Here is a 25,084-nt window from a genome sequence, read left to right on the forward strand (position 1 = left end):
GATCAAATTTGTCTCCAAAATAACTCCCCTCTCCCCAGTGTTACATAAGGATTAATTTGGTTTAATAATTCAAAATTAGAAGCCATATTTTTCATTTTAAAATATGCTTGCATTTCTTCCCCTGTGACAGAGAAAAACAGAGAAGGGATGCAAACAGGAAACCACATACATATAAGATCATTGGAACAGTCAGCCTCGGGGAAAGACTCAAACATTTTAACCTTTGGGTATTTTCTTTAGCATCAAGGTATCTATTTCCTTTACAATTTTTATGTGAATTGCACAAAATGCAAACAGAGAATAAAAATAAAATAAATACAGATAATAAAGTTTAAAAAGTAAAGTTCAATATGATAATATACTACTGCTATGCCTCCCCTTTTAAAAAAAAGATTAAGTGACCAAATTTGAATACATTTCCTTATGATGAGAATATGCCATTATATAATGTAATGGCTTTATAATTATCTCAACTTCTTAATACTAATATATTTCGGTATAAAACTTACTGACAGTGCAAAATTCAGGATAACCAAACAAGTTGTGGGCCTGGGTGCCGTGGGAACAGATTAAATTTAAACAGGGTAAAGATAAAGCAATGTATAGTAACAAATAATCTGTGGAATAAGTGGGTACCTGGTCTGAGCCAATACAGTAAATCCTATGCAATATAGGAAGAATCTTCCCCCTGCCTTCCAGTGTTATGAACAGCACCCCTCTTTAAGCACTTCATCCAAAATCCACTGAAACCAATGGAAAGACTCCCATGGACTTGAAGAGGAGGCTTATTTTGCCTTGGAAATAGAGTGGTTGGGCCCATTATTCTCTTCAGATGCATGACGTGCATCACCACACACTTGAGATTACTGGACATATTATTGGTAACATTCAAACAACTCTGTCACACTGCTGCTAGTAGAACAGACTCCCCAGGCTAATACTTAGGACTAAGCTGTTGTAAGAGATTTGTTGGATGTTAGGGTAGATTTTATGGTGGAGTTTTAAGAAGTAGTACAGGGAAAGAGAAAATGCCCTCTAGAGAACTGGAAAAGAAGCCAGTGATTTCTCAACATAAAACTTTTTGTACTGGTTGACTTTATTTATTAATGTAGACAAATAGAAGAGCCTAAACTGGGTTTTTTCAAAGATCCTGTAAAAAAGTGCTCTCTATAAATGGGACTATTTGTTGAAAAAAACATGCTGTTGTTGAAAATAGCTGTTAAAATGCAGTAATAAAGCTGGTTAGTTAAAAGGAACATCCTAAGAATTTTGCCATAATTTGGAAGAAGGTGACTATTTAAACTTTATTATCTGTATTTATTTTATTTTTATTCACTGTCTGTATTTTGCGCAATTCAAAGGGCAGTGAGTCTTCCACTGATCAACCAGTTAAGGTGCAAGGTATACGGCTTTGGTCAGAGTTGATTCCACGACTATTGTCTCTTTCACAGGGCATCCATGGATACTAAAGGTTTCCTGCACCAGGTTGTTATTGATCTGAAAAATAAAACCTTAATCAAAAAATAAATAAAAACATAATCCAAACCTTCACTGGTGAATGATGCTACTACACACATAATCTGTTACAGGGCTGAGGGGGGTGCGGGGAAGAATGTAGGCTGAGCCCTAAGGCAGACCATGCATCTTTGGGTCCTGGAGCATTTGTGTCTTGTCTAAATCTTCATCTACAACTGAACAAGAAGCAAAAGCTCTACTTGAGGCAAAGCACCTGTTACTGCACTCCCATCTGGGGGAGGGGGAACTGCATGGAAGGAGCAGCCAATGACAGTGTGGCTGCTTCCTGTCTAGCGAGTTGGCAAGACTCAACAACACCATGGAGAGGCCCCTCCGAAGGTTTAATGGTTCCTTTCCCTTTGGATTGGTGAGGGGTTAGAAGCTGTTTCCTCTGCCTGAGACTCATCTAATCCCTTCCTCCTTAAGGGAGCATTAAACGGAAACTCTCTGAGGGCAGGTCTTCACTACGGGGGGGGGGGGGGGGGGTCGTCGATTTAAGATACGCAAATTCAGCTACGCGAATAGCGTAGCTGAATTCGACGTATCGGAGCCGACTTACCCCGCTGTGAGGACGGCGGCAAAATCGACCTCCGCGGCTCCCCGTTGACGGCGCTTACTCCTACCTCCGCTGGTGGAGTAAGCGCGTCGATTCGGGGATCGATTGTCGCGTCCCGACGAGACGCGATAATTCGATCCCCGAGAGGTCGATTTCTACCCGCCGATTCAGGCGGGTAGTGTAGACCTAGCCTGAGGTGAACTCTGCAGTGTTCACTGAGCCCTTCTAGCTGTAGTTTTTTAACCACAGGGAGGAATGAACTGGCTTCTGCCCACTTGTCACCTAACTGAACACAAGCCTCCACAGTGAAAATGTCAACTACTTCTCTAGCGAGCGTGCGTGAAAATCAACTCACCCCAGCCCTTGGCTGAGCATCCCCCACCCCCATGTATTCCACTCCCATCCTGCATCCTATGATTTTAATCAGCTTGTTTTCAGTCATGTACATTATTTTATTGTTTTTTATTTTGCAGACCTTATCTTAGTATCTTATTGCTAGCCTTGTCAGAATTCAAATTTTTTTTTTTTTTTATCATTTCAATGGCTAATATCAAATGTTTATTTTTAAAAGATTTTATCAATTTAAATTTTCACAGTGGTGTGAAATTATGGGGAGCAATCAGACAATTATTTAATGAAAACAGATGTTGACATTCAAAAAGTTAAACTTTAACAGTATATAAAAACACAAATTGTCAATATCATATGGTAAATATCTTTAGATCAACAAATCAGACCTGTTTTTACTATTCATTTGCTAGTCCATTTCTAACAAGCCAGATTCAAAAGTCTAAATCACTGGATTTCTGACTTCTCAAGGAGCATTTTTCTTACTTTGCCTACCTCTAAATTTTGATGATCATCAACGGAAATATTTTTTCACTGATTTGTGTGTGTACAGTGAAAATGATGTTATTTTTTTGTTTGAAAGACACTTGCGACAACTCAGCAATAATATCACATGTGCATGTAGAGTATATGCTCTCTATTAACTTTATTACTTTAGATGTATTTAATGGACCAAATTTTCAGCTCTTGTAAACTGGTGTAGCTCTGAGGATCTGGCCCAACATACACAGTAATTAAGGGTGACCACTAAAGGAAATTTAAAATACTGAGGTTGTTCCATTTTGTTGTTGTTATAGTTGCTTATTTATATAAAGAAAACCTGAACGTGTCTTATTTTTTAACATTTGGGGCTTTTGCCTTGTAAATATCAGGAATGCTAAGTTTAGTTTTCCCTGATTTTGCTGGAGGTATCAGGCCCATATTGGGAGCTTTCTCAAACTGGGCAGTTGTGGTGATTCTAATCATACCATCCTTTCTTCCAAGTATGTCTCAGGTGTTGATGGTAAATAAGCTGTTACTCAAAGAGTTTTAAAACAATCAGATTAAAAATCCCCTCTCCACTCCAGCTGCTTGGTTGTCAATCTCTTGTTTCTTGAGATATTACAATTCCACTATTTTACCAGCTGCATATGGGTGAAATTCACCCCTGTGCAGAATGACAGCACAAGGTCTATGTCACTTAAATACCATTGTGCCAGCAATGTCCCTCTGCCATATACATTGGCCAAACCGGACAATCTCTACGCAAAAGAATAAATGGACACAAAACTGACATCAGGAATCATAACATTCAAAAACCAGTGGGAGAACACTTCAACCTCTCTAACCACTCAGTGACAGACTTGAAGGAGTCAATTTTGCAACAAAAAAACTTCAAAAACAGACTCCAAAGAGAGACTGCTGAACTTGAATTAATATGCAAATTAGATACAATTAACTTCAGTTTAAACAGAGACTGGGAATGGTTGGGTCATTACACTAATTGAATCTATTTCCCCATGTTAAGTTCTCCCTACACCTTCTATGGGTCATCTCGATTATCACTTCAGAAGTTTTTTTTCTCCTGCTGATGATAGCTCATTTCAATTGATTGGCCTCTTACAGTTGGCATGGTTACTTCCACCTTTTCATGTTCTCTGTATGTATAAATATCTTCTTTCTGTGTGTTCCATTCTATGCATCCAAAGAAGTGGGCTGTAGCCCACGAAAGCTTATGCTCAAATAAATTTGTTAGTCTCTAAGGTGCCACAAGTACTCCTGTTCTTTTTGCGGCTACAGACTAACACGGCTGCTACTCTGAAACCTTAAATACCACTGGAGTGCTATTTTAAAGATGTGAGTACTGCACAGAACTTATGCTGGTCCTCAGAACAAGAATGAATTTTGCCCTTCAGTGTAAACAAAATCCAAATTTCTGAAGTGAAAAAGGAGAAAAACTTTAAAACACCCCAAATACCTACCCTATAGCCTATCTTCACACATTGCAAAGAAGCAATAAAGAGCAGACACCCAATTAGTTTTCCTTTGCAAGTCACCTTGAACATACTCTTTATGCAGTTTTGTTGCATACTTACTTTAGTAAACAAATCCCCTATATGCCACTTCATGCCTTGCTCTGAAAAGACCTCATCCATTGCTTCAATCATCCGAGAGCCTTTTTCCGTGTTACGCAAAGAAACATAACCTACAGATGGAAAAAAGCAGGAACAGCTCGTCAGTTTAGATTTTTCCTAATAAAAGTTGATTGTCAAAATGCAACTTAAGAACTTTTAAAGACATATTAACACCAGGTGATCATTAGTCCTAACATGGGCACCTAGAGGAAAAGGGAGAAATAATGGTTCTCCTCCTCCTTCCTGTGCAGCCATGTTAGGATCAGCTAGAATCGATTGTGGTTCTGAGTTTCCTGTGGAGTGCAGTCCCTGCATTGCCACTGCTCACCACCATGAGCAAGTGAACAGAAAAAGGGCAGCAAGTTGGCAGAACCATGGTGCTACCCAGCCTCCCAATGTGTAAAACTGATGAATGAAATTGTTTTTAATTGTTCACTTTATTAATGTAACTTCATAAGTAAAGTTTTATTAATGAAACAACATTCATTCATAAAACCGGTTACCCCAATAACTGGCTAATTGACCATTAAGATGCTTGTTAAGAGCCATAGCTGCTCAGCCAGCTGCCTTTGTAAGTTTCACTATCAATCCAATTCCTGCTTACTTGCACTGTTTCAGTATTGGAACTTCTGTTCACCATTCATTACACTTGCCTACATTGTAACTTCTGTTCACTGTTTGCCATCCACTACACTTGTCTATACTGTAACTTCTATTCACTGTTTGCCATTCATTACACTTGTCTACTTCTGTTCACTGTTTGCCATATTTTAATTCAAACTCCATTTTACAACGTTTACTCCATTTTGTAAGCTTGCTGCAACCTTCATTTTTGCAAAACCCTGCTGTAATCTTATTAGTTTAGTTTAGATGTGTGAATGAGGTATGTATGGATGATGGAATCAACCTCCAGCGCCAGCCTGTCCTGATGAAACAGAGTTCAAACACCAACGGCTGAAGATGCAGACAAGGGCCCTAACAAAGTAAGAAGAGTCCACCCTAAAAAGAAAAGAACAAAGGTATAATAGAAGGAAGATCAAAGCCAGGTCCGAGGCTGAAAGTCACGTCTGCAATTGACGGGTGATCAGTCACACCAAACCCAGAGGCAGAGTGACACAGCAAGACCTATAGACTCTGGATTCAAACTAAAGCCTACAAAAAGGATGGGTGAGATGGAAGACTTTGGAGAGTAACATTCTGCTGCCAACATGGAGGGGCATCAGTGCATGCCCAACAGAGACTCAGCCCTTCCTTGTGCCCGGCTTTCCTGGCCAGTTAGCCGCCACAAGCTACGAACCCAAGCCACAAACTCAAGCTACATTCAGAACTGGTAACTATCTAGCAGCTGCAGAACATTTGGTGTGTGTGTGTGTGTGTGTATACATAGGTGTTAGATATTAGTTATTGGTCATAAATCAAATTGTGTTATCATAATAAATGTGGCATCTTTGTCTTGCCCCCTGAAACGATCCTGTGTAGTTTTGTCTGCATAACAAATGTATAGGTAGGGTGACCAGACAGCAAGTGTGAAAAATCGGGACTGGGGTGGGGGGTGGGGGTAATAGGCTTCTATATAAGAAAAAGCCTCAAATATCAGGACTGTCCCTATAAAATCGGGACATCTGGTCACCCTAAACTGAGGTGGGTGGAGGTGAAGGAGGAAAGTAGGCTGCACACCCTCATGGCAAGCCAGACAACACCACCAGTTTAATGGGGCTCTTCCTGACCTAACAAACTGTAACACTTACTTTACAAACCACCCAACAACTGAATGCTGCTCACAAATAGCAAGGTATTATAGCTCCTAAAGCCAATACCATATCTGCCAAAATTTCCAGTAGCTAAAATGGGGGGGAGGGAGAAGAAAGTGGAAGAGCTAGCCCACCCCGTGCTCACCCCACAGCAGTAGCAGCTCCTGTGCCTCCTGTCCTGCAGGGCTGGCTGGGCTTGACTCTGCTCCAGGCATTGTGACTTGGCTCCCAGTGCACAGAATTGCAATGCCACTCAGTCAAATGTGGCCCAGCCACCCCCTGTCAGGTGGCCAGGTCAAACCTGTGTGGCACTGCAACCCCTCTTGCCAGGGCCAGGCTGAAATGCCCCGAGTGGGGAGACAAGCCCAGCCAGTTGTGCAGGACAGAAGCTGCTTCAACAGGGACGGGATTTTGTGGGTGAAAGCAGGACAGCCCCACAAAACCCAGGACTGTTGGGAGGTCTGCAATACAAATACAAACTAAGAAATTCTCCCCCCCAGGAATTCTGTCATGCCACGGGGACAGTGAAAGCTGTCGGGCATCCCTTGATGCAGAGGCGGATTTACCATGAAACAAACAGTGTGGTGGCACGGGGCCCCCAATCACAGGGGGGCCGCTAAAATGCAGGACAAATCTCATCTGACAACCTCCCCCGAGTCCCGGCTGGCAGTGCAGCAGGGCTCAGGCAGGCAGGCTGCCTGCATTCCGTGGCTGGTGGCCCCATGCTGCTCCCAGAAGTGGCCTGGTACGTCTCTGCGTGCCCCTGGCGGGGGGAGGCAGCTCCGTGTGCTGGCGGGGGCAGTGCATGGAGACCCGCTGCCCCCCTCCTCCCAAGGGGCGTGTAGAGACGTGCCTGCAGCAGGGCTAAGGTGGCTCCCTGCCTATGCTGCCTCCCTCCCTCTGTGCCACTCCCGGAAGCGGCCGACATGTCCCTGCAGCCTGGGGGGGGGGGGGGGGGAGGAAGAGGGAGGGGCCCCACATGTTGCCCTTTCCCCGAGCGCCGACTCTGCAGCTCCCATTGGCCGGGAACTGCGGGAGCGGCGCGCAGAGACCCCCCCAGCCCCTCCCACCTAGGAGCTGCTGCCAGAGAGGTGTGCCTGTCACGTTGGGAGCCGTGCTGCCCAAGGTAAGCGACGCCCCCCCGACCTCTCCCGCACCCAACCCCCAGCCCAAAGCCCACACCCGAACTTCCTACCAGAATCCGCACCCCTCCTCCCCACACACCCCAACCCCCAGCCCCAGCCTGGAGCCTGCACCCAGCACCCAAACTCCATCCCAGAGCCTCACTCTCGCACCCCCTCCTGCACCCCAACCCCCTGCCCCAGCCCAGAGCGCACACCCAAACTTCCTCCCAGAGCCCGCATCCCTCTTTCCTCCCACACCCCAACCCCCTGCCCCAGCCCAGAGCCCGCAGCCAAACTCCGTCCCGGAACCTGACCCCCATACCTCCTCCTGCACCCCAACCCCCTACCCCAATCAAGGTACCTCACTTGATTTTCATTTACTTCCTATTACTTATAATATAGGAGGAGGATGAAGAAAAAAAGAATGAAAAACGGGGCAGGGAGGATAAGAGAGAATGTTCTTTTTCTTGGCTGGGTCTCGGGGGGGGGGGGGGGGGTGCCGAAAATGAAGCTGCCCACTAACTCTAAAACTGCCACTGCCTTGATGACTGTGGTTGATTTACTCGGTTGTTAGGGATGATGTGTATTTGAAAGTGGATGTAGATGAGTGTGAAGGGATGTATGTAGTTGTGTGGCTTTTTTTCTGAATGCCTTGGTTTTTGTGGTTTCGCGTTAGTTCAAATTTGCTAAGGTCAAATAACATCTGAGACTTATATGTAATTTTGACTGCATTAGTGGAAATGCTTCTTTGCGACGTAAGGGACTTTTGTACCTGCAACTACAAGAAATGTTCTCTACTGAACTCCATACATAGGCCACCTCTAACCCTTCCCACAAAAGAAAGCCCTGTTCAAATCTTTATTGTTTTTATACATGTTGAACAATATAGTCTTTCTGGGGGGAAGGGCGGGGAGAGCTAATTTGGAAAAGAAAGGTAGAAGGACAAGAAAAGATCCAGAGAAAGGAAGCTCCAGTTCAAGGCCTGTTTTCCCTCACACACCTCCAGTTCCCACTGTCGTATTTCTTTAAAAAAATATGCAATTCATTAAAATTAATGCAATTATCATTACTGAAATCAGGACAAAGAAATGCAAACACACACTCCTGATCCCTTCTCCCCCAGCCAGCCGCTCAGTAGATCAGAATATACTAGTCACAGATGAAACTGAACAATGCTAGCTCAAAATCCAATGAAGAATTTGACGCATTTTTTTTCATTCCATCATGATATAGCACAAGTGCCTTAGTCCACCCACGTGACACCAAATTTTAGTGGATTTTCCCCCATCTTGTTACTAATGTAAAGTAAAATTCTCCATCAGAAGCTGTGTTTGACAATTCTTTTGCCTGGTTTCAGTAAATTGGAGGTGTGATAGGTTTCCGTTTTCTGAGTGGTGAACACTGCTATTAATAGCCCCATGTCAGTCTTCACTTCAGCAGCAGCTAATTTCTTTGGAGGATGCAGCTGTTCAGCATCTCTGAAAAAACAGCCACTTACTTGGTTTCCTAACTATGGGCCAAATTTTTAAAGATATTTAGATGCCTAAAGAAGCAGATAGGAACCTAGGCACCTAACTCCCAGTATAGCTTTACCAGCACTACATACACATCCTTCCCCCTGTGTGGATACACATATTCTAGTAAAGAAAAGCTTTTTTTGCTTTAGTTTTTCCAAGTGACATAAACTAAACTGAAAAAGGCACTCATAGGAGAATAAGAGTGTCCACATGAGGTGTTACACCAGCAGTACTATATTGGTTTAAATTCATGCCTTAGACCAGTATAACTTTCCCATATAGAAGAGCCTTTAAACGTAGAGAAAAGAAAAGAAAATCTTACATCTTTTGAAATCAATGTCCATTTACTGACCCCCTTTCTGTCAGGACAACCTGAGACCGCCTCTCCCTACTGTGTCCCAGAGATCTCTCTATCCGTCTAGGGCAGTGGTTCCCAAACTGGGGTTCGCGAAATGTTACAGGGGGTTCTCAGGAAAAAATTCCCTAATGGCGGACAGAGCTGTCCCTAGGGACCCCAGACAGCAGGGGGCCAGCAGCCCGGAGCCCTGGACTTCCAAGAGCTAAGCAGATCAAAACAAGCATATCTATCACACTGAGGAGATTTAAACTTCAAGACTCCTTATAAGAAATGGAAAAGGAGGTGGATATTTTTTGCTCTTTTTAAAATTAAATAGGCAGCTAGTATTGTTTTTAAAATTATTATGAAGAACAAGTTTAAGCTTTGTTGTAACATGCGTTGTTTGCCTGGACTGCTCAACACCTGAATGATTGTGTAGGCGGAACTCTTTGAGTTGGCTTCTTAAATACCTTCATGCTGTTTCACATCTGATACTCCTTGATGAAACATAGGAGCCTTGTCCTAGAACAGGCTTATTCAAAGTGATACAAGCTGCGAAAGTGAGAACTTGGAAGAGTGTTGCTGTTTTCATAATGTAATAAAAATACTGTAATTATCAATAATAATTAATAATAAATAGTGTGTAATAAGCATGTAATAAAAACTAATTTTATGTTTCCCAGATCACTACTTTTATATTTCATACTCAGGTAAAGGAGAAAATCCCTGGAAACATTCATTTTTAGGAGGGGGTTTGCGAGACTTGACATTTTAGTGAAAGGGGTTCACAGGTTGTTAAAGTTTGGGAACCACTGGTCTAGGGCCTGCTCGTCAGGCCATTGTTCCGGGCCACCTCCCAGCTGTTAGAGTTCATTATCATATCAGGGTGAAGTTACATCAGCATTTCCACTACGCCCAGTTTCACCATTTGGGGAATTGAAAAGTCTCTGTTCCCCATACGACTACTGGCGTGAATTCACATTCTCCTTCTGTATCCTGTATGGATATTGGCCCCAATAGAGAAAAATTGTATTTTCCTCAGTATAAATCTCTTACCCTTTTTCCCTTACTATGAAATACAAGTTATTGAGAGACCCCAAAGCCTATGTCAGAAATACTTTTGTATTTAAAGAACAGGGCTTAGAGTTAAGAGATTCTAGCTCTGCCACTGGCTTTATTGTGTAACCTTGGGCAAGTCATTTAACCTCTCTGTAGAATGGGGATAACAACTACTGTACTAAATTGGAACTGGACCCAAAAAAATATTAGTCAGAAATTGCATTTATAAAGGGCCAAATTCTACTCCCACACACACAAACCCCCACTGGACTCAACCACAATTCATGTATGTAACTGGGGCCTAACTTGGCCTCCTCTCTCTTACCCTTTTGAGTGGAATACACGACATAGTAATCACTAGCTGTTGGCAGCCTCCTGATAGCTATCAAGTTATAAGTACAATTAGCTTCCTTGGATTCATGCTCTATTTCTTCAACTCCATGGTCTTCTTTTCCTGTTTTTATGACAAGGAAATATGTTTAAACACACTGTAAAATGACTGCCTGTTGCCATACATGCGCTGTTTATACACTTGTTTCTCTTGTACAAAAGCTACAAGGTATCAGAATATTTTCCCATCCTGGCACTCCCACCTATAGCTACTGAAGGAATGCAGGGACTGAGATATGGTGGTAATGGGGTTAGCTAGCTAGCTGGATTATTAGATAGCAGAGTTGAGGAAACTTTTTGAGTAAAGTACATTTTGTTTAAATATATTATTATTATCAAAATCAGAAATTCTTACTTTTTTTTTAAACTCAAAATTAGAAAATGAATAACAGGATTTTTCTTCCTTTTTTTTTTAATTCAATTTTCTGGTTTGTCATTTTTCCTTTTTTTCCCCTTCTTTTTTTCCATTGCCCCTCCCTCTATCCACTGCAAATTGGAAAAAATTGGAAAAGAAGAAGAAAAAGGGGTAAAAGAGAAAAAACAAAAAAATCAAAAATAAAAAATATTGAAAAACATTTTGAAACCAAAAATTGATGAAAATTTCACTAAAATTTTGAAAACAAAAATCATGTATCTCAGTAACCTGAAGAATTAAAACAACACTTTAATTTCAAATATTGTAATGATAAATAAAATAATTTTATCAACCAACTCTACTAGACGGTCTCAATGTCTGGGAGGAAGGTGCGGCCTGGCTGTGGGGGGAAGTGGCTTATGGGGGACAATAATGTCTAAAGTTGTGCAAATAGCAACAGCTCAAGTCTGCAAAGAACCATTGATCTCGGTTGATGTTTGACTTGCGTTAAAACCGAAAGTCTGCTCTGAACTGGGGTGGATTCAGGTTTTGGTTACATCTTTCCCAGAGCCCCACAAAATATCATGAAAGAGACTGTTCTTGGGAGCTTTCTATATCCATTTTGGAGATCTATGAGGTTCAGATGATTAGAATAAGATTCTTTTAGGTGCCTCTCTGAATCTATTAGGACCCCATGAGCCTGTCTGCCTGTTGGAACCCTGATTTCTCTTTGGCTCCCAGCCCTTTCTTTTAATAATTAGGAAACACAGTCTCCTGGTAAAAAATGGCAGTGTATTATTTCTGACTCTGTGTATCAATTTTGATAAAACTGTACTTGCATCTTATATATAGCAAATCCCCACAAGCATTTCATCAGTGAAATCAGTCTTATGGGACTATTCAATGGACTGAAAAAAGTCTGTTGCTTGGCAAAGCTGGCCTTTCTAAGAAGATGGATATTTGTACTCCATACCCTTGTGGATACTGTGGGGGCAAACTGTTAAGCCAGGAGGTTGCCCAATAAGAGCAGGCACTAATTGAAGTCAGGCCTTATGTACCTTTTCTTGTGAGGAAGGGGTTTGTCTTCAGTTTCCCATCAGAGCCCTGAGGACTATCCCATTTTCCATTACATAAGTTTTGCTAACTTTGAGGCCTTTGTCACCTCCACCATTCTGCTGGGTTAGGAGGATAGGTTAGATTCATTTTGGCGTTTTGTAATGGAGTGTTCTTTACAGGCCAGGGTGTCACTGTGCAGTAACACAAGGCATTGCCGCCCTCTCTGGGTGGAACACGTGTTCTCTGTGTTATTTTCAATGCTGGCTGCTCCGAGATTGAGAGACCAGAACTGGGCCTGAATCCAGCTGTCCAACACCAGAGTACAGAGAACTGCTGAGGTCACTGGGCTAGATTTAATAATACATACTGTAAGCCCTTTATAGAGACCTGAAATGAAACCTTCATAGAAAGAGTCTGAAATTCAATACTACTCCTGCAAACACTACTTAATGTCCTGCTCACCTCCTCTGCATGCCTGAATGATAAAGATTTTAGGTTTTTCTTGGAGCTTTGGGCATTGTATATTGTTGAATAATGCAAATATATCATCAAGGTCAACTGTGTCACCATCTTTCCCCTGAATGAGGCCGTGACTCCTCCCATGACTCATAAGAGTAATGAGGCAGCAGCTAATTTCATCCTCAGATTGATTGATTTGATCCCGGAACTCTTCCAGTGCTGGCAATATTTCCTGTCACAAACAGCTGGGTTAGATACGCTGATCAAAACAATTAATTCTCAAAAGAGATTATTTATTAACAAATGAAATAATAAGGCTAAAAGATCAATTTAATTAGCCATAAAAAGTTTTAAAGCCACGATTACACCTTGCAGTATCATTAACTGTACATAGTGGGTCCATGACTTGGGCTCCTAGATGCTACTATAATACAAATAAATAATAATAGCTAACAAAAAGCTGTATTATGTGATTTAGATTTCTTCCCTTCTTGATCTAGAGCCCAAACCAGCAAGGTACTTAAGCATATGCCTAAAATTAGGCATGTGAAAAAGTCTTATTGAAATCAATGGTACTAATCACATGCATAAAGTCTGTCACTTTCTTCTTAAACATTGTAACAGTTATTGTACTGGTGGGTGAGTGGGTGTTTCTGAGCACACCAACAGATCACTCCTAAGTGAGTGGTTCCTCCCAGCAGGGAAAGGCCCCTGACGCAGAAAGTAACTCTGAGAGGTAGTTCAGGGGTGAATGTGCTTCCTGCTGTAGGGAGAAAACAAAACTGTGTTTGGTCAGCAGCATTACTGGTAGGAGGGGAGCTGCCTCTGTGCCCTCATCCACTAATAAAGAGATGTTCTGTGTGCCTCTGTCATTACTCCAGGGACTCTGCCTGCCTGTGCTAACCAACCAATAAGTAGACAGTGAGGTCCCAGGTAGTACCTTGCTGAATTGGGGCCTTAGAGACTGCTTCAGATACTACTCACATAATTGTAAATGAGGAATAACCCCACTAAGGTCATTAGAGTTATATTACTATAAAGCTACTATAAGTTGTAAGAAGCCAGAGGTATCAAACATGCCCTGAAAAACATTGTTAACAGCTACAATTCTCACTCTGCCCTTATGTCTGCAGCAACTAAGGCTATGTCTACACTACACTTTTGTCGGTAAAACTTTTGTTGGTCAGGGGTGTGAAAAAAACCACACCCTTGCCCAACAAAAAATTTACCGACAAAATGCGCTGGACAGCACTTTGTTGGCGGGAGACACTCTCCCATCAACAAAGCTACCGCCCCTCGTTGGGGGTGGTTTTATTTTGTCGGCAAGAGAGCTCTCTCCTGCCGACAAAGAGTGGCTACACTGCGTACCTTACAGCAGCACTGCTGTAGCGGCACGGCTCTGCCACTGTAAGCTGCGCAGTGTAGACATAGCCTAAGACTGCCACCAATTGCCCTTATGCATATTCCAAACCTCTAGCTTCCTCTTGAAGCTAAAGATAATGAGAATCAATATATGCCCATCATCAGAGGCTGCACTAGCTACAGGGAAACTAGGCAGCTGACTAGGGTGGCAGATTTCTGGGCAGCAGCCTGGCATGGCAGATTTGGTCTGGCCACCCTTCCATCATGACAGACAGGGGACTGGCCAAATTTGAGTGGTGGTGTGACCCTGTGCACCAGGTCAAAACGCTACTCACTCAAATTTTGTCCGGCCACCCCTCTGTCATGAAACCGGTGGCTCTGCCAAACCTGAGTAGCGCTGTGACCCCATGCTGCAGGGCAAACAGGTTAGTCTGTAGAGGATTGAAATAAAAATCCTTGAAATTAATCCAACATAAAAAGCTTCCGATAAGAAAAGGATTGAAGAAATTTGTTATATGCTGATGCCATCTACTGGATACCAATGGAAACAAAAGAGAAATAGCTGAAATCTGAGCCCTCAGTTGGACAACATCAGATAGAAAATCAGAGGATTGCCCTTCTCCAACAGACCCTGAAACAGGATACATAAACTGGGTCCTTATGGGACCACAGAGTTTTGCTTATCCCGTTAAACAGCCTCTCCCTTCATCCAGGGTTACAGGAAGAAGAGCTTACTGATTAGCTGCAGAACCCAGACGTGCTATTGGACACTGACCAGCGTGGTGAACAGCTTTCACTTCCTCTTGGGTTACAGGACAAAGAAATGGTGAGATTTCACCTCAGCTTGTATTTCTCTTTCTGATCTTGAATATAAATAACTGAAAGTTATCTTGAGTCTACACTCTTTAGTGAGACCTCAAGTAACTATATGTTGCATATTAACTAACTATTGCTATAAGCATGCTCGTCTTTGTAAGCCCATGCAAACTGGCCTAAGAGATTTAAAACTATAATTTATACAATTGTTCTTAAAATTTAAATTTGTCCCCTCCATGCCACCCCATTCAAACAACAGGGATTCTTAAAAGTATCTTTAAGACAAGTGCATCCTTACTACTTGGAGAAATATGGGAAGAGCGGTAAATGTGTTGGAGGTACTGAAGAATTGATGACAGATGATCATAAGTAAGTGTAATTAGGAATGTTGATGATTTGTACTGGTATATGAGATAAGTGCAGAATCTCAACCTTAGTCTATGACAGTTGCTTGCAAGACTTTATTTTTGTGTTCAGTACATGCCTAGAACATTGGCTAGGTCTATACTTGATTGATGAACTGTTGATTGTACACATATGTGGTTCTAGGTGAATTATCAAAATCTTGATTGGTTAAGAGCATCACGTGTCTTGATTTGAGAAATACTGTCCAAAGTAAAAGCTGGCGTGAATAGAATCTTGCATTAAAATTAGTAAGTTACGCTCCCTGGACTCAATAAAAAGGAGTTATCCTAACTAGATTCCATTCCTACATTAGCTATAAAACTTATCAAATTGACAAATTTAGTTTGTTAGATTTCATCTTTAAAATCTAATTGGCACCTCAGCAAATTCATAAAAATTGATCCTCATTTACGCTTGCAAAGTGAGATCATAATCAGACCTGTAAGGATTTGTGATTTAAACTGCTGTAGTTGAGCAATACTCTTGATATTATTCATCTAAAATTGTAGCACGGCGGTCACCCCGCTCCGGTTAAGAAGGGGTTAAAAGCAGCCAAGGGAGGCTGGTTGGGTAAACAGCCACAGGTGTAGCCACACCCAATTAGGGTCCAGCTGACCCTGATAAAAGGGCAGGCTGAGGGAATGAGAGAGGACTCTTGCTCCAGCTGAGGAACAGAGAGGACTAGGCTGCCGGGAACAGCAAGCAGGGTACCTGAGACAAAGCAGGGCTGGGGAAAGGCAGGCAGAGCTGAGGAGCTCTGGCTTGGTGAGTCCCCAGGCTGAGGCCTTGCTAAAGGCCAGGGGAGGTACTAGGGCTGCAGGGAGGCAGCTGGGGCTTGAAAGGCAACAGGTCCAAACCCCCTGGCCGATGATGAGTGACCACTTCAGACTGCAGCTTGCTCCTGAGGGAAGGGACTAGATGAGGACTAGCAGAGGGTTACTGAGGCGAGGTGGACTTAGGGGATTGGGGTTCCCCGAGGAGGGAAGACCCAGAGTGTGGGGGCACTGCTGTGGGGCAGCACCCAAAGGTAAGGGACACTGGGGTCCAGGAGGGATGTGGCGCCTGAAGTGCTATAAGTGGTGGAGATCAGGAGGAAGCAGGCACTGGTAGGAAGACACCAGCCAGCAGGAGGTGCTCTGACGCTGGAACTGAGCTAATTCCTTGATGACCAGCAGGAGGTGTCACGGCGGTGAGTGCCTGCTGTGCTAAAAAATATATCAGGGAATTACAGGTTTTGATACAAGGCAAAGATCTTGGCATGTGTATTTTTTTTCCTGGTAAATACTCTAAAGTTCCAGTTAATTTATCTCAACTGAAGAAATGATGGGAGCAATGGCAAAGGAAAAGTTTTGAAGGGTAATTGATTCCTCAAAACATGTACTTTGTTTAATTTAAAAATGCTCCAGAATGAGGATGTGGTGATGGAAAGTCCATGAGCCCTTTTGCCCCAAAATAAAGAGGTTCTGAAAAGTTTGCTTTATAATTACAAGTTTACAGAACTTCATAACCATTTGACATTTGCCTGCCACTAATCTAATTTTACTCAACTCCTTAAAAGAAGAATCATGAGAGTATTTAGAAGTCAGTTCTGCAGCTGTGCCCCCAGAATTCCCACTGAAATCCCTAAGGTCTTATCCTATTCCCTCTGAAATCAATTGCAAAATTCAGATTGACTTGAATGGGAGCAAGATTGGGTGGGTTCATTTGTAAATAGGGGTTATGGATTAGCTTTTTCAGCCTTGCATTTTAATACCAGGAATGAGCCTGAATTCTAAAATGCAAGCATTTCCTTTTGCACATACAGATTTTGTGGTGCTGTACCACTGGATCTGAGCAGAAAGTAAACCGACCTAAGAAATGATAACTTTGGCATGTAAATGCAAATATGAAAGCTGTCAAGCGCTTTACTTCATATACTGTACTACATTTTGGGTGTTCAATGCAGTCTATACTGGCACCTTTAAAATTCAAATACATTCATGTTTTCTTAAATTCATAAATTATTTTTTTTTCAGCATGATATGGTACAAAAACTTTGCAGGAAGTTGGTGCAACAGTATTTTAGAAATTATTCACATTACCTCAGGCACACAGAAATAATATTGTTGGGCCAAATTCTGCACTCCATTACACAGATACAACTGCCATTAAAATCAATAGTGTTGTACAAGTGTAAGCAAAGGTAGAATCCGACCCAAATATTGTACTTGATTTTTATAATCTTAGGAAACACACAAAGGAATTATGGAAGAAAAAGGGCCAGTTTCAGCAATGCTGTAATGATAGCATTATCAAGATCTCCTTGACTGACAGCTCACTGGACTCCATCCCTTGCCTGACTCTGACTCTTCCTTATTGATCTTCACTCTGGCAATTACTCCGATCCCTGCTCACTGATTACCACCTCTTGGTCATCCTTGCCTGATGGATACCAGCCTAGCTGTGACTGCTAGGCCACACTGCCCATGCCTCGGTCCCTTACAAAGATCATGAGGCCTAAAGATTAGCCCTTCCACAAAAGGGCAATCAAAGGTAGGGAAAAAGCCCCATAGCATAATAATGTACAGCAGATTGGCAATTAAGGGATAAAAGGGGAAGGAAGAAAAAAACCTTCTAAATAATTAACTACTATTTTTTTGGCTCAGATAGTCTCAAGTCAAGCCTGGAATCAATCATTCAGAGAGGTTACTCGAGCCAGCCTATAGCCACACAGCTGCAGATAAGGAAACTGAGTGTCCCAAGCATTTGGATTTGTGGGGTATTGGAGGAGGGGAGCTCATTTGCAGAAGTTCTATTGCCACCCAGGGAGCTAAAGTTTTTTAAACATTTTCTGCATTAGGCTGTCCCTTTCCCTGGGAAGATCAGCCATCAAGGGATCCACATCCATAGCTTCAGGTACTTCAATTAACCCAAGCCCTGTCTATAAAAGATAATCAATACCTCTGGGCTCTGGTGAGGAAATATTTTCTAAACATTTTACAGTACTGATTTCTGCTTCAGTACAACTTCAAATAGCACCAAGTGAACCCTTACTGGGGGTGTGGAAGGCATTCCATTTGAAACTATCTGCCTGGTATGGTATAATTTTTAAGACTTACCTGCCCATTAGGATCTATGCACTGTCCAGAAGGCGTTTCAAACTGGTACTTGCCAAACCACTTATTCATTACTTCAATATCCTTTTCTGCACCGTGCCTGCCTGTTGTCACACACATCATAAAAGCCACACGGGTTTTGCTCATGTCATACGTATCCTGTTAATTCAAAATGTATGTTTGATGAATGATCTATAGCTTAACTGAACAACAGCATTCTAACACAGTATGGTTTTTCTACACGTAACACACGATTGAGGGCCCAATCCTGCAACTACTCTACTAAGAGAAATCCTACTGACTGGGGGAGCCTCTGTAAGATTGGGCTTCTATAGCCTTGTCTATAACATCAAACTGATGTGTTGCTAATAGGGCGGTCAAGCGATTAAAAAAAATTAATCGCAATTAATCGCACTGTTAAACAGTAATAGAGTACCATTTATTTAAATATTCTTGGATGTTTTCTACATTTTCAAATATACTGATTTCAATTACAACACAGAATTCAAAGTGTACAGTGCTCACTTAATATTTATTTTTGATTACAAGTATTTGCATTGTAAAAAAACAGAAGAAATACTATTTCAATTCACCTAATACAAGTACTGTAGTGCAATCTCTTTATCATGACAGTTGAACTTACAAATATAGAATTATGTACAAAAAACTGGTTTGTTTTTTTAATTCAAATCTAAAATTTTAGAGACTGCAAGTCCACTCAGTTCTACTTCTTGTTCAGCCAATCGCTCAGACAAACAAGTTTGTTTTCATTTGCAGGAGATAATGCTGCCCTCTTGTTTACAATGTCACCTGAAAGTGAGAACAGGTGTTCTCATGGCACTGTTGTAGCCGGTGTCGCAAGATATTTACATGCCAGATGCACTGAAGATTCACATGTCCCTTCATGCTTCAACCACCATTCCAGGGGACATACATCCATGCTGATGATGGGTTCTGCTCAATAACAATCCAAAGCAGTGTGGACCGATGCATGTTCATTTTCATTATCTGACTCAGACACCAACAGCAGAAAGTTGACTTTCTTTTTTGGTGGTTTGGGTTCTGTAGTTTCCACATCAGAGTGTTGCTCTTTTAAGACTTCTGAAAGCAAGCTCCACACCTTGTGTCCCTCAGATTTTGGAAGGCACTTTAGATTCTTAAACCTTGGGTGGAGTGCTGTAGCTATCTTTAGAAATCTCACATTGGTACCTTCTTTGCATTTTGTGAAATCTGCAGTGAAAGTGTTCTTAAAATGAACAACACGTGCTGGGCCAACATCCAAGACTGCTATAACGGGAAATATATGGCAGAATGAGGGTAAAACCGAGCAGGGGACATACAATTCTCCCCCAAGGTGTTCAGTCAGAAATTTAATGTTTTTTTTTTTTTTTTAATAAGCATCATCAGCATGGAAGCATGTCCTCTGGAATGGTGGCCAAAGCATGAAGGGGCATACGAATGTTTTAGCATATCTGGCACGTAAATACCTTGCAGTGCCAGCTACAAAAGTGCCATGCAAATGCCTGTTCTCACTTTCTGGTAGGGTGACCAGATGTCCCGATTTTATAGGGACAGTCCCGATTTTTGGGTCTCTTTCTTATATAGGCTCCTATTACCCCCCCACACCCCCATCCCGATTTTTCACACTTGCTGTCTGGTCACCCTACTTTCTGGTGACATTGTAAATAAGAAGAGGGCGGCATCATCTCCCTTCAATGTAAACAAACTTGTTTGTCTTAAAAATAACAGGAGTACTTGTGGCACCTTAGAGACTAACAAATTTATTAGAGCATAAGCTTTCGTGGGCTACAATTGGCTGAACAAGAAGTAGGACTGAGTGGACTTGTAGGCTCTGAAGTTTTACATTTTATTTTTGATGCAAGTTTATTTTACATAATTCTACATCTGTAAATTCAACTTTCATGATAGAGATTGCACTATGGTACTTTTATGAGGTGAATTGAAAAATACTATTTCTTTATCATTTTTACAGTACAAATATTTGTAAACAAAAATATACTTTGATTTCAATTAAAACACAAACACTATATATGAAAATGTAGGAAAAAAATCCAAAATATTTAATAAATTTCAATTGGTATTCTATTATTTAACAGTGCCATTTAAAAAAAATTGCTATTAATTGCAGTATCAGGACTGTCCCTATAAAATCGGGACATCTGGTCACCCTCGCTATACCTCTAAGGCCCAGTTCCACAAAGATATCTAGGCTCCTAACTTCCATTGAAGTCAATAGAGGTTAGAAGCCTAAATACCTTTATGGATCAGAGCCTGAGAGCTCCAGGATTGTATCCTCTCTCATTATTTTTATTTGGGAATTTATTAAAGTTGACAGGCATATTTCCAGCATTCGTATCTTAGGTGTAAGTATAGCTTCCTTTAATTTTGCACGTGATGCTGATTTGCTTCCAAGCTTTTCCTGTTTTTCAAAATTCTCTCAGGATATTATCCTGCTCCAGGAGCAATGCTCCATGCCAACTCTCCATGACAATGCCTGATTCTGGGTTGAGGGAGAGGAGAGTGGCCACTTGATCCATAATCATGCAAATTCACTACCCATAATCCCTCTTGTAGACAGAGCATAGGGGAAGCAATTACTACTATCGTCCAGGGGCTATAGTTACAGCCATGAAATAGCTAATAGCCTAATTCTGCAAACATATCTTCACATATGGATTACTGCTGTGAATAAGCCCATTAATTTTGATGGGGTTACATGGTAGTAAGCCCTACAACTGGCCATGTTTATAGGATGGGCCATGACCTGCATACCAAGGGGAGCTTTCCATCCCTCAATCCCAAGGGAGATCCCCTTTTGGAAATTCTGCTTAACCTGGCTGTACTCAGGCTCCAGCCCACAGTATAGCAGGATTAAGCAAACTATTCAATGTCATCTTTATTAACCTGAGAGAACTGCATAATTCAGCAAAATTCAATTATTTACAAATATCAGGCCGATTCTGCTCTGTCACACAAGGGCAGCTCCCACTGAAGTCCAGGGACGTTGCCCCCATAAAACTGGGAGGAGAACTTGGCCCAGAGGCTTCATGGGTATTGAACTGTTCTGAGAAAACTGAAAAATAAGTACAATTACCAATTCGTCATAGTCCCTTTGCTCAGTTCTTCTTCCTTTAAAACTTGTATCACTTGTCTGATTCCCGGTTTGCTGTTCACCAGTTCTCAGTACAGCAGCTGTGTGGATATTTAAAAACAAGTAATTTATAAGTGCAGCTCAAATGACAGGTGAAGCTGTTTTTGTATGACTTTTTAATATCTTCCTTTCCTAATTTTTTGTAAGTCACAATTGACACATTGGACAATGCAAACTGCTATAGAGACAAACCAGATTCAGAATCTTCCCTCCCCTCCCCCCCGATGCTAAATGCACACATCACTGCAGGCCTAGGAATATGCTTCTCCTGCTCTGCAGTTTGACCAGGTGAGTTAAGCCTGTGTCTGAACTAGGCTTTTTTTGTCAAGTTTCTCAGTGTTGCTCCAACTCCACCGCTCGTGGCAACAGTGACTAGGAGTTAAGGCAGCTGTCAGTATATTAAGCACAGTGTTATCTAAGCCTACTCAGATAAACTTTACTTGACACCATGGTTAAAATACTGCCAGTGCCTTATCTACACTAGTTCTCCTACTGTTGCTACTACCATTTAAATTGAAACAGTGGCAGGCAGCACCAATACAAAATCTCTGGCCAAAAAGGCCTTGGGGAGAGAAGCCCAAAATAGAGCCTCACCCTGGCCCATACACTGTAAACTTGCTGTGCTGAACTTTACCTCAACTGGAAACTAACTTCTAAATCTTTATCTGGTGGCTTATTATTCTGCATTTAAGTTACTTATGTTCAGGGACTGATTTGGAAAGGAAGACTGTTCCCTTCCCTTAAAATAAGTTAATAAAAATAGGAAGAGGACTGCAGAGGAGTGTTCCTCTTTTTAAATGTTTAACATTCAAACCCTGTCTGTATTGTACTGCGCTGTCTGTAAATTGAGTTTCAATCCTCTTTTAATTCCATTTCACTTTTTTTTTTTTTTTTTTTTTTTTTTTTTTAGCATCACCTACATTCTATTTTATACAAGAACTACAGGAGTGAACTGTCTGTTATATCAAAACTTGGAAAAACTCATTTTAAACAAAATAGTAGTAGTACTTAATTGGTATCAAACTGTTGTTTTGACCACAATCTCTTCAGAACCCCTAATATATTAACAGACTTATTGTTCTACACTTAAAACTTTGTCTGTATGGATTATGAGCTTTACTTATGTAAAATTCTCATTGAAGGAAATAGTGATTTTGTTTGGGTCAGACTTATATAAAAATTGAGGATAGCAGGCTTATGTCCTGTTTACATTAATTTTTTTTATTGGCTATTAACTTTGATTATATAAACAAAACTGGAAAAACATTTTGATTCCAGCTCCTGGGTTGGTGTCTATTTTCTGTCATTGCTGTGGTCTGCAGTGGTGTTGTAGCTGTGTTGGCCCCAGGACATTAGAGAGACAAGGAAAGTGAGGTAATATCCTGAAGAAGAGTTCTGTGTAAGCTTGACTCTCTCACCAACAGAAATTGGTCCAATAAGAAATATTACCTCACCCACCCTGTCTCTCTAAATTACTGTCTTAGTCAGGTGAAGTGCATCTTTAGTCTATTTCTGGGACCCTCTTTTTAAGTTTTCAGTTTAGTTTCTCAAACACAAAAGGAAAGCTATAATACTGGGATTGGCAATGTAAATCTCCAGCCTGGGCACAGTCTTTCTTATTAACAAATGTCTGTTCATGAGCCTTGCTTAGTTTTGCAGGTGTGATGTGAAATCCTGCTCCTATTGGAGTCAGTGGGAGTTTTGCCATCATTTTCACTAGCAGCCGATTCCACCTGTGGATTACATAATTCACTTGGTTAGATGTCCTAGTTTTCAGTCTGAATGGTTGATAGTGCCTGCGGGTATGAACTGGCGTTGAATCTGTGATCCAGAGATAATGCACCGGGGCTGTGCCTGCAGGAAACAAATAGAGTCCCGGCGGGCTAGCTTGCCAGAACAATATAATTCTGTAGCGGCTGTGAGAATGGGACCACGTACTATTGGAGCTTTATCTCCAGCACTGTCAGTACCTACTCACGCACCCCTGGACTTCCTATTTTAACAGATCTCGTAGGTTTTCACTCACCTCTCTCATGCTTTGAAACACAGGGCCGTGCTTCCCTCTGTCTAGTCTAATTCTTCAGCAAAACCAGAGAGCTGCCCACTCCAACAGACAGGGCAGGGGTAGCTGGATGGCTCCCCTGGCTGTTTAAACACAGACCCCTGTTTTGTGGCTGGGGGGTGAAAGCTGTTGTTCGGTATTTATTTAACACCCCCCCCCCCCCACACACACACACACACAGAGGTGGACTGAAAGGGGAGGGGCCTCAGCTCACTGAGCTGATAGGCAATGGGCTGGAATCCTGCAGCCCCCCGCACTAGCCCGAGGGTGGGGGCTGTCTGGGCAGGGGGGCGGATTCCCGACTCCGTTCTAGCTCCGAGAGGCCCTTCGCCGCGGCGTGGATCGGGGCTTGCGGCAGGTGAGCCGGGGAGGGGGCGGTGGCGGGTGCCAGCTAGCCCGGATCAGCGCCTCGCACTCGGTGGCGCTGCTCCGGTTACAGCCCGACCCCCTTCACGCTCCGCCCTCGCCAGCTGCCTTTACCTGGCGCTGCCGCTGCTCCCGCCGTTTCCTGCCTGGCCAGCACCTCGCTCATGTCGCGGAGCGCCTCTCTCAGCACCTCGGCGGCCCGGCCCGTGTAGCGCTGCGCCAGCTGCGCCGGGCTCCCATCTGCGCCTTGGAGCTCGGCCCGGGCCCCGCGCGCCGGCTCCGAGCTCCGCAGGTAGAACGCGCAGCGCGCCAGCTCCTCCTCGCTCAGCCGCGCCAAGGCGGCGTGGACGAGCCGCTCCATCCCTGGCTCGGTCCGGGATCCGCCCGCCCGCTCTGCCTCGCCTCTCTGGCAAGCAGCGTCCGCACGGCGGAGTCTGAAAAGCCGGGGTGTCGAAGCAGGTATTTGTGGGCACGGGAAAGCCAGCGAGAGCCGCGCCCCAACCGCACCCCACCCACCCACCCACCCCAGCGAAACCGTGACCAGCTCTTTCCAGGCACACCATGCACGCGTCTCCCTTCCGGCCTGGCGGCTTCCTCGCTGGTTTCCAACGTCCCCTTTTCGGTGCGAGTCGGACCCTGTCTTCTCTGTGTGCTTAGAAGTCCCATCGAAATCAATGGGCGCTGTGGGTACCGCATGAGATGCTCATGCAGCCAATCCTTCGGTGTAAGTGTTGTGAAGGCCAAAAGCGTAACTAGGCTAAAAAAAGAATGAGACGGTCCTGGAGGAGAGGTCCCTCCGTGGCTATTAGCCAAGATGGTCAGGGATGCAACTGCATACCCTGAGTGTCCTTAAATCTCTGAGCAGGAGCCACCGATTCTTCCTAAAAGTGAGGGGGGTCTGAGGGCCCCCTGTCCCTTCTCTTCCCCCGAGGCTCTACCCCCTGGTGGAGCTGGACTGGGGAGCCTGGGCCCCTCCACCCCCCCAGGGTGGGGGTGGCCTGAGAGCAGCCCCTGGCTTGTGTCCACGGGTCCCCCGCCCAGGGCAGATGGAGGGTCTGTGGCTCCCCACAGTTGCCCACTTGGCACTTACCCCAATCAGACTCCAGCTTCTGGCTGAGGATGGGGCCTTGGGGACCAAAGAGCCACAGCCAGGCCATGGAAAGCTGCACAGGCAGGTGGGGGGACCCAGGGATCCTCCATCTGCCCTGGGTAGGGGGTTGGGAAC

The 25,084-nt window shown here is 43.2% G+C and overlaps 1 protein-coding gene across 1 annotated transcript; it reads right to left on the reverse strand.

The window, feature by feature from the left end:
- Positions 1 to 1,389: 1,389 nt before the first annotated feature.
- LOC135873278 (caspase-14-like) lies at positions 1,390 to 24,220 on the reverse strand. The gene is made up of 7 exons (XM_065397676.1): positions 23,974 to 24,220; positions 21,375 to 21,472; positions 18,263 to 18,418; positions 12,585 to 12,813; positions 10,647 to 10,775; positions 4,495 to 4,604; positions 1,390 to 1,497 (listed from the first exon to the last, which is right to left on the reverse strand). The coding sequence occupies exons 1-7, from the start codon at positions 24,218 to 24,220 to the stop codon at positions 1,390 to 1,392; spliced, it is 1,077 nt and encodes a 358-aa protein (XP_065253748.1).
- Positions 24,221 to 25,084: the final 864 nt, after the last annotated feature.

This window comes from Emys orbicularis, chromosome 2 (genome assembly GCF_028017835.1).
Source record: "Emys orbicularis isolate rEmyOrb1 chromosome 2, rEmyOrb1.hap1, whole genome shotgun sequence".
Classification (NCBI taxonomy): Eukaryota; Metazoa; Chordata; order Testudines; family Emydidae; genus Emys; species Emys orbicularis.

Excerpts from the sequence above, each read along its gene's own strand:
- LOC135873278 (XM_065397676.1), bottom strand. The coding sequence starts at position 24,220 with ATGGAGCGGCTCGTCCACGCCGCCTTGGCGCGGCTGAGCGAGGAGGAG. Across the intron at positions 21,473-23,973 it reads GGGAGCAGCGGCAGCGCCAG|CTGCTGTACTGAGAACTGGT; the intron begins GTAAAGGCAGCT and ends ATATCCACACAG. Across the intron at positions 4,605-10,646 it reads CGTGTATTCCACTCAAAAGG|GTTATGTTTCTTTGCGTAAC; the intron begins GTAAGAGAGAGG and ends TTCCATCTGTAG.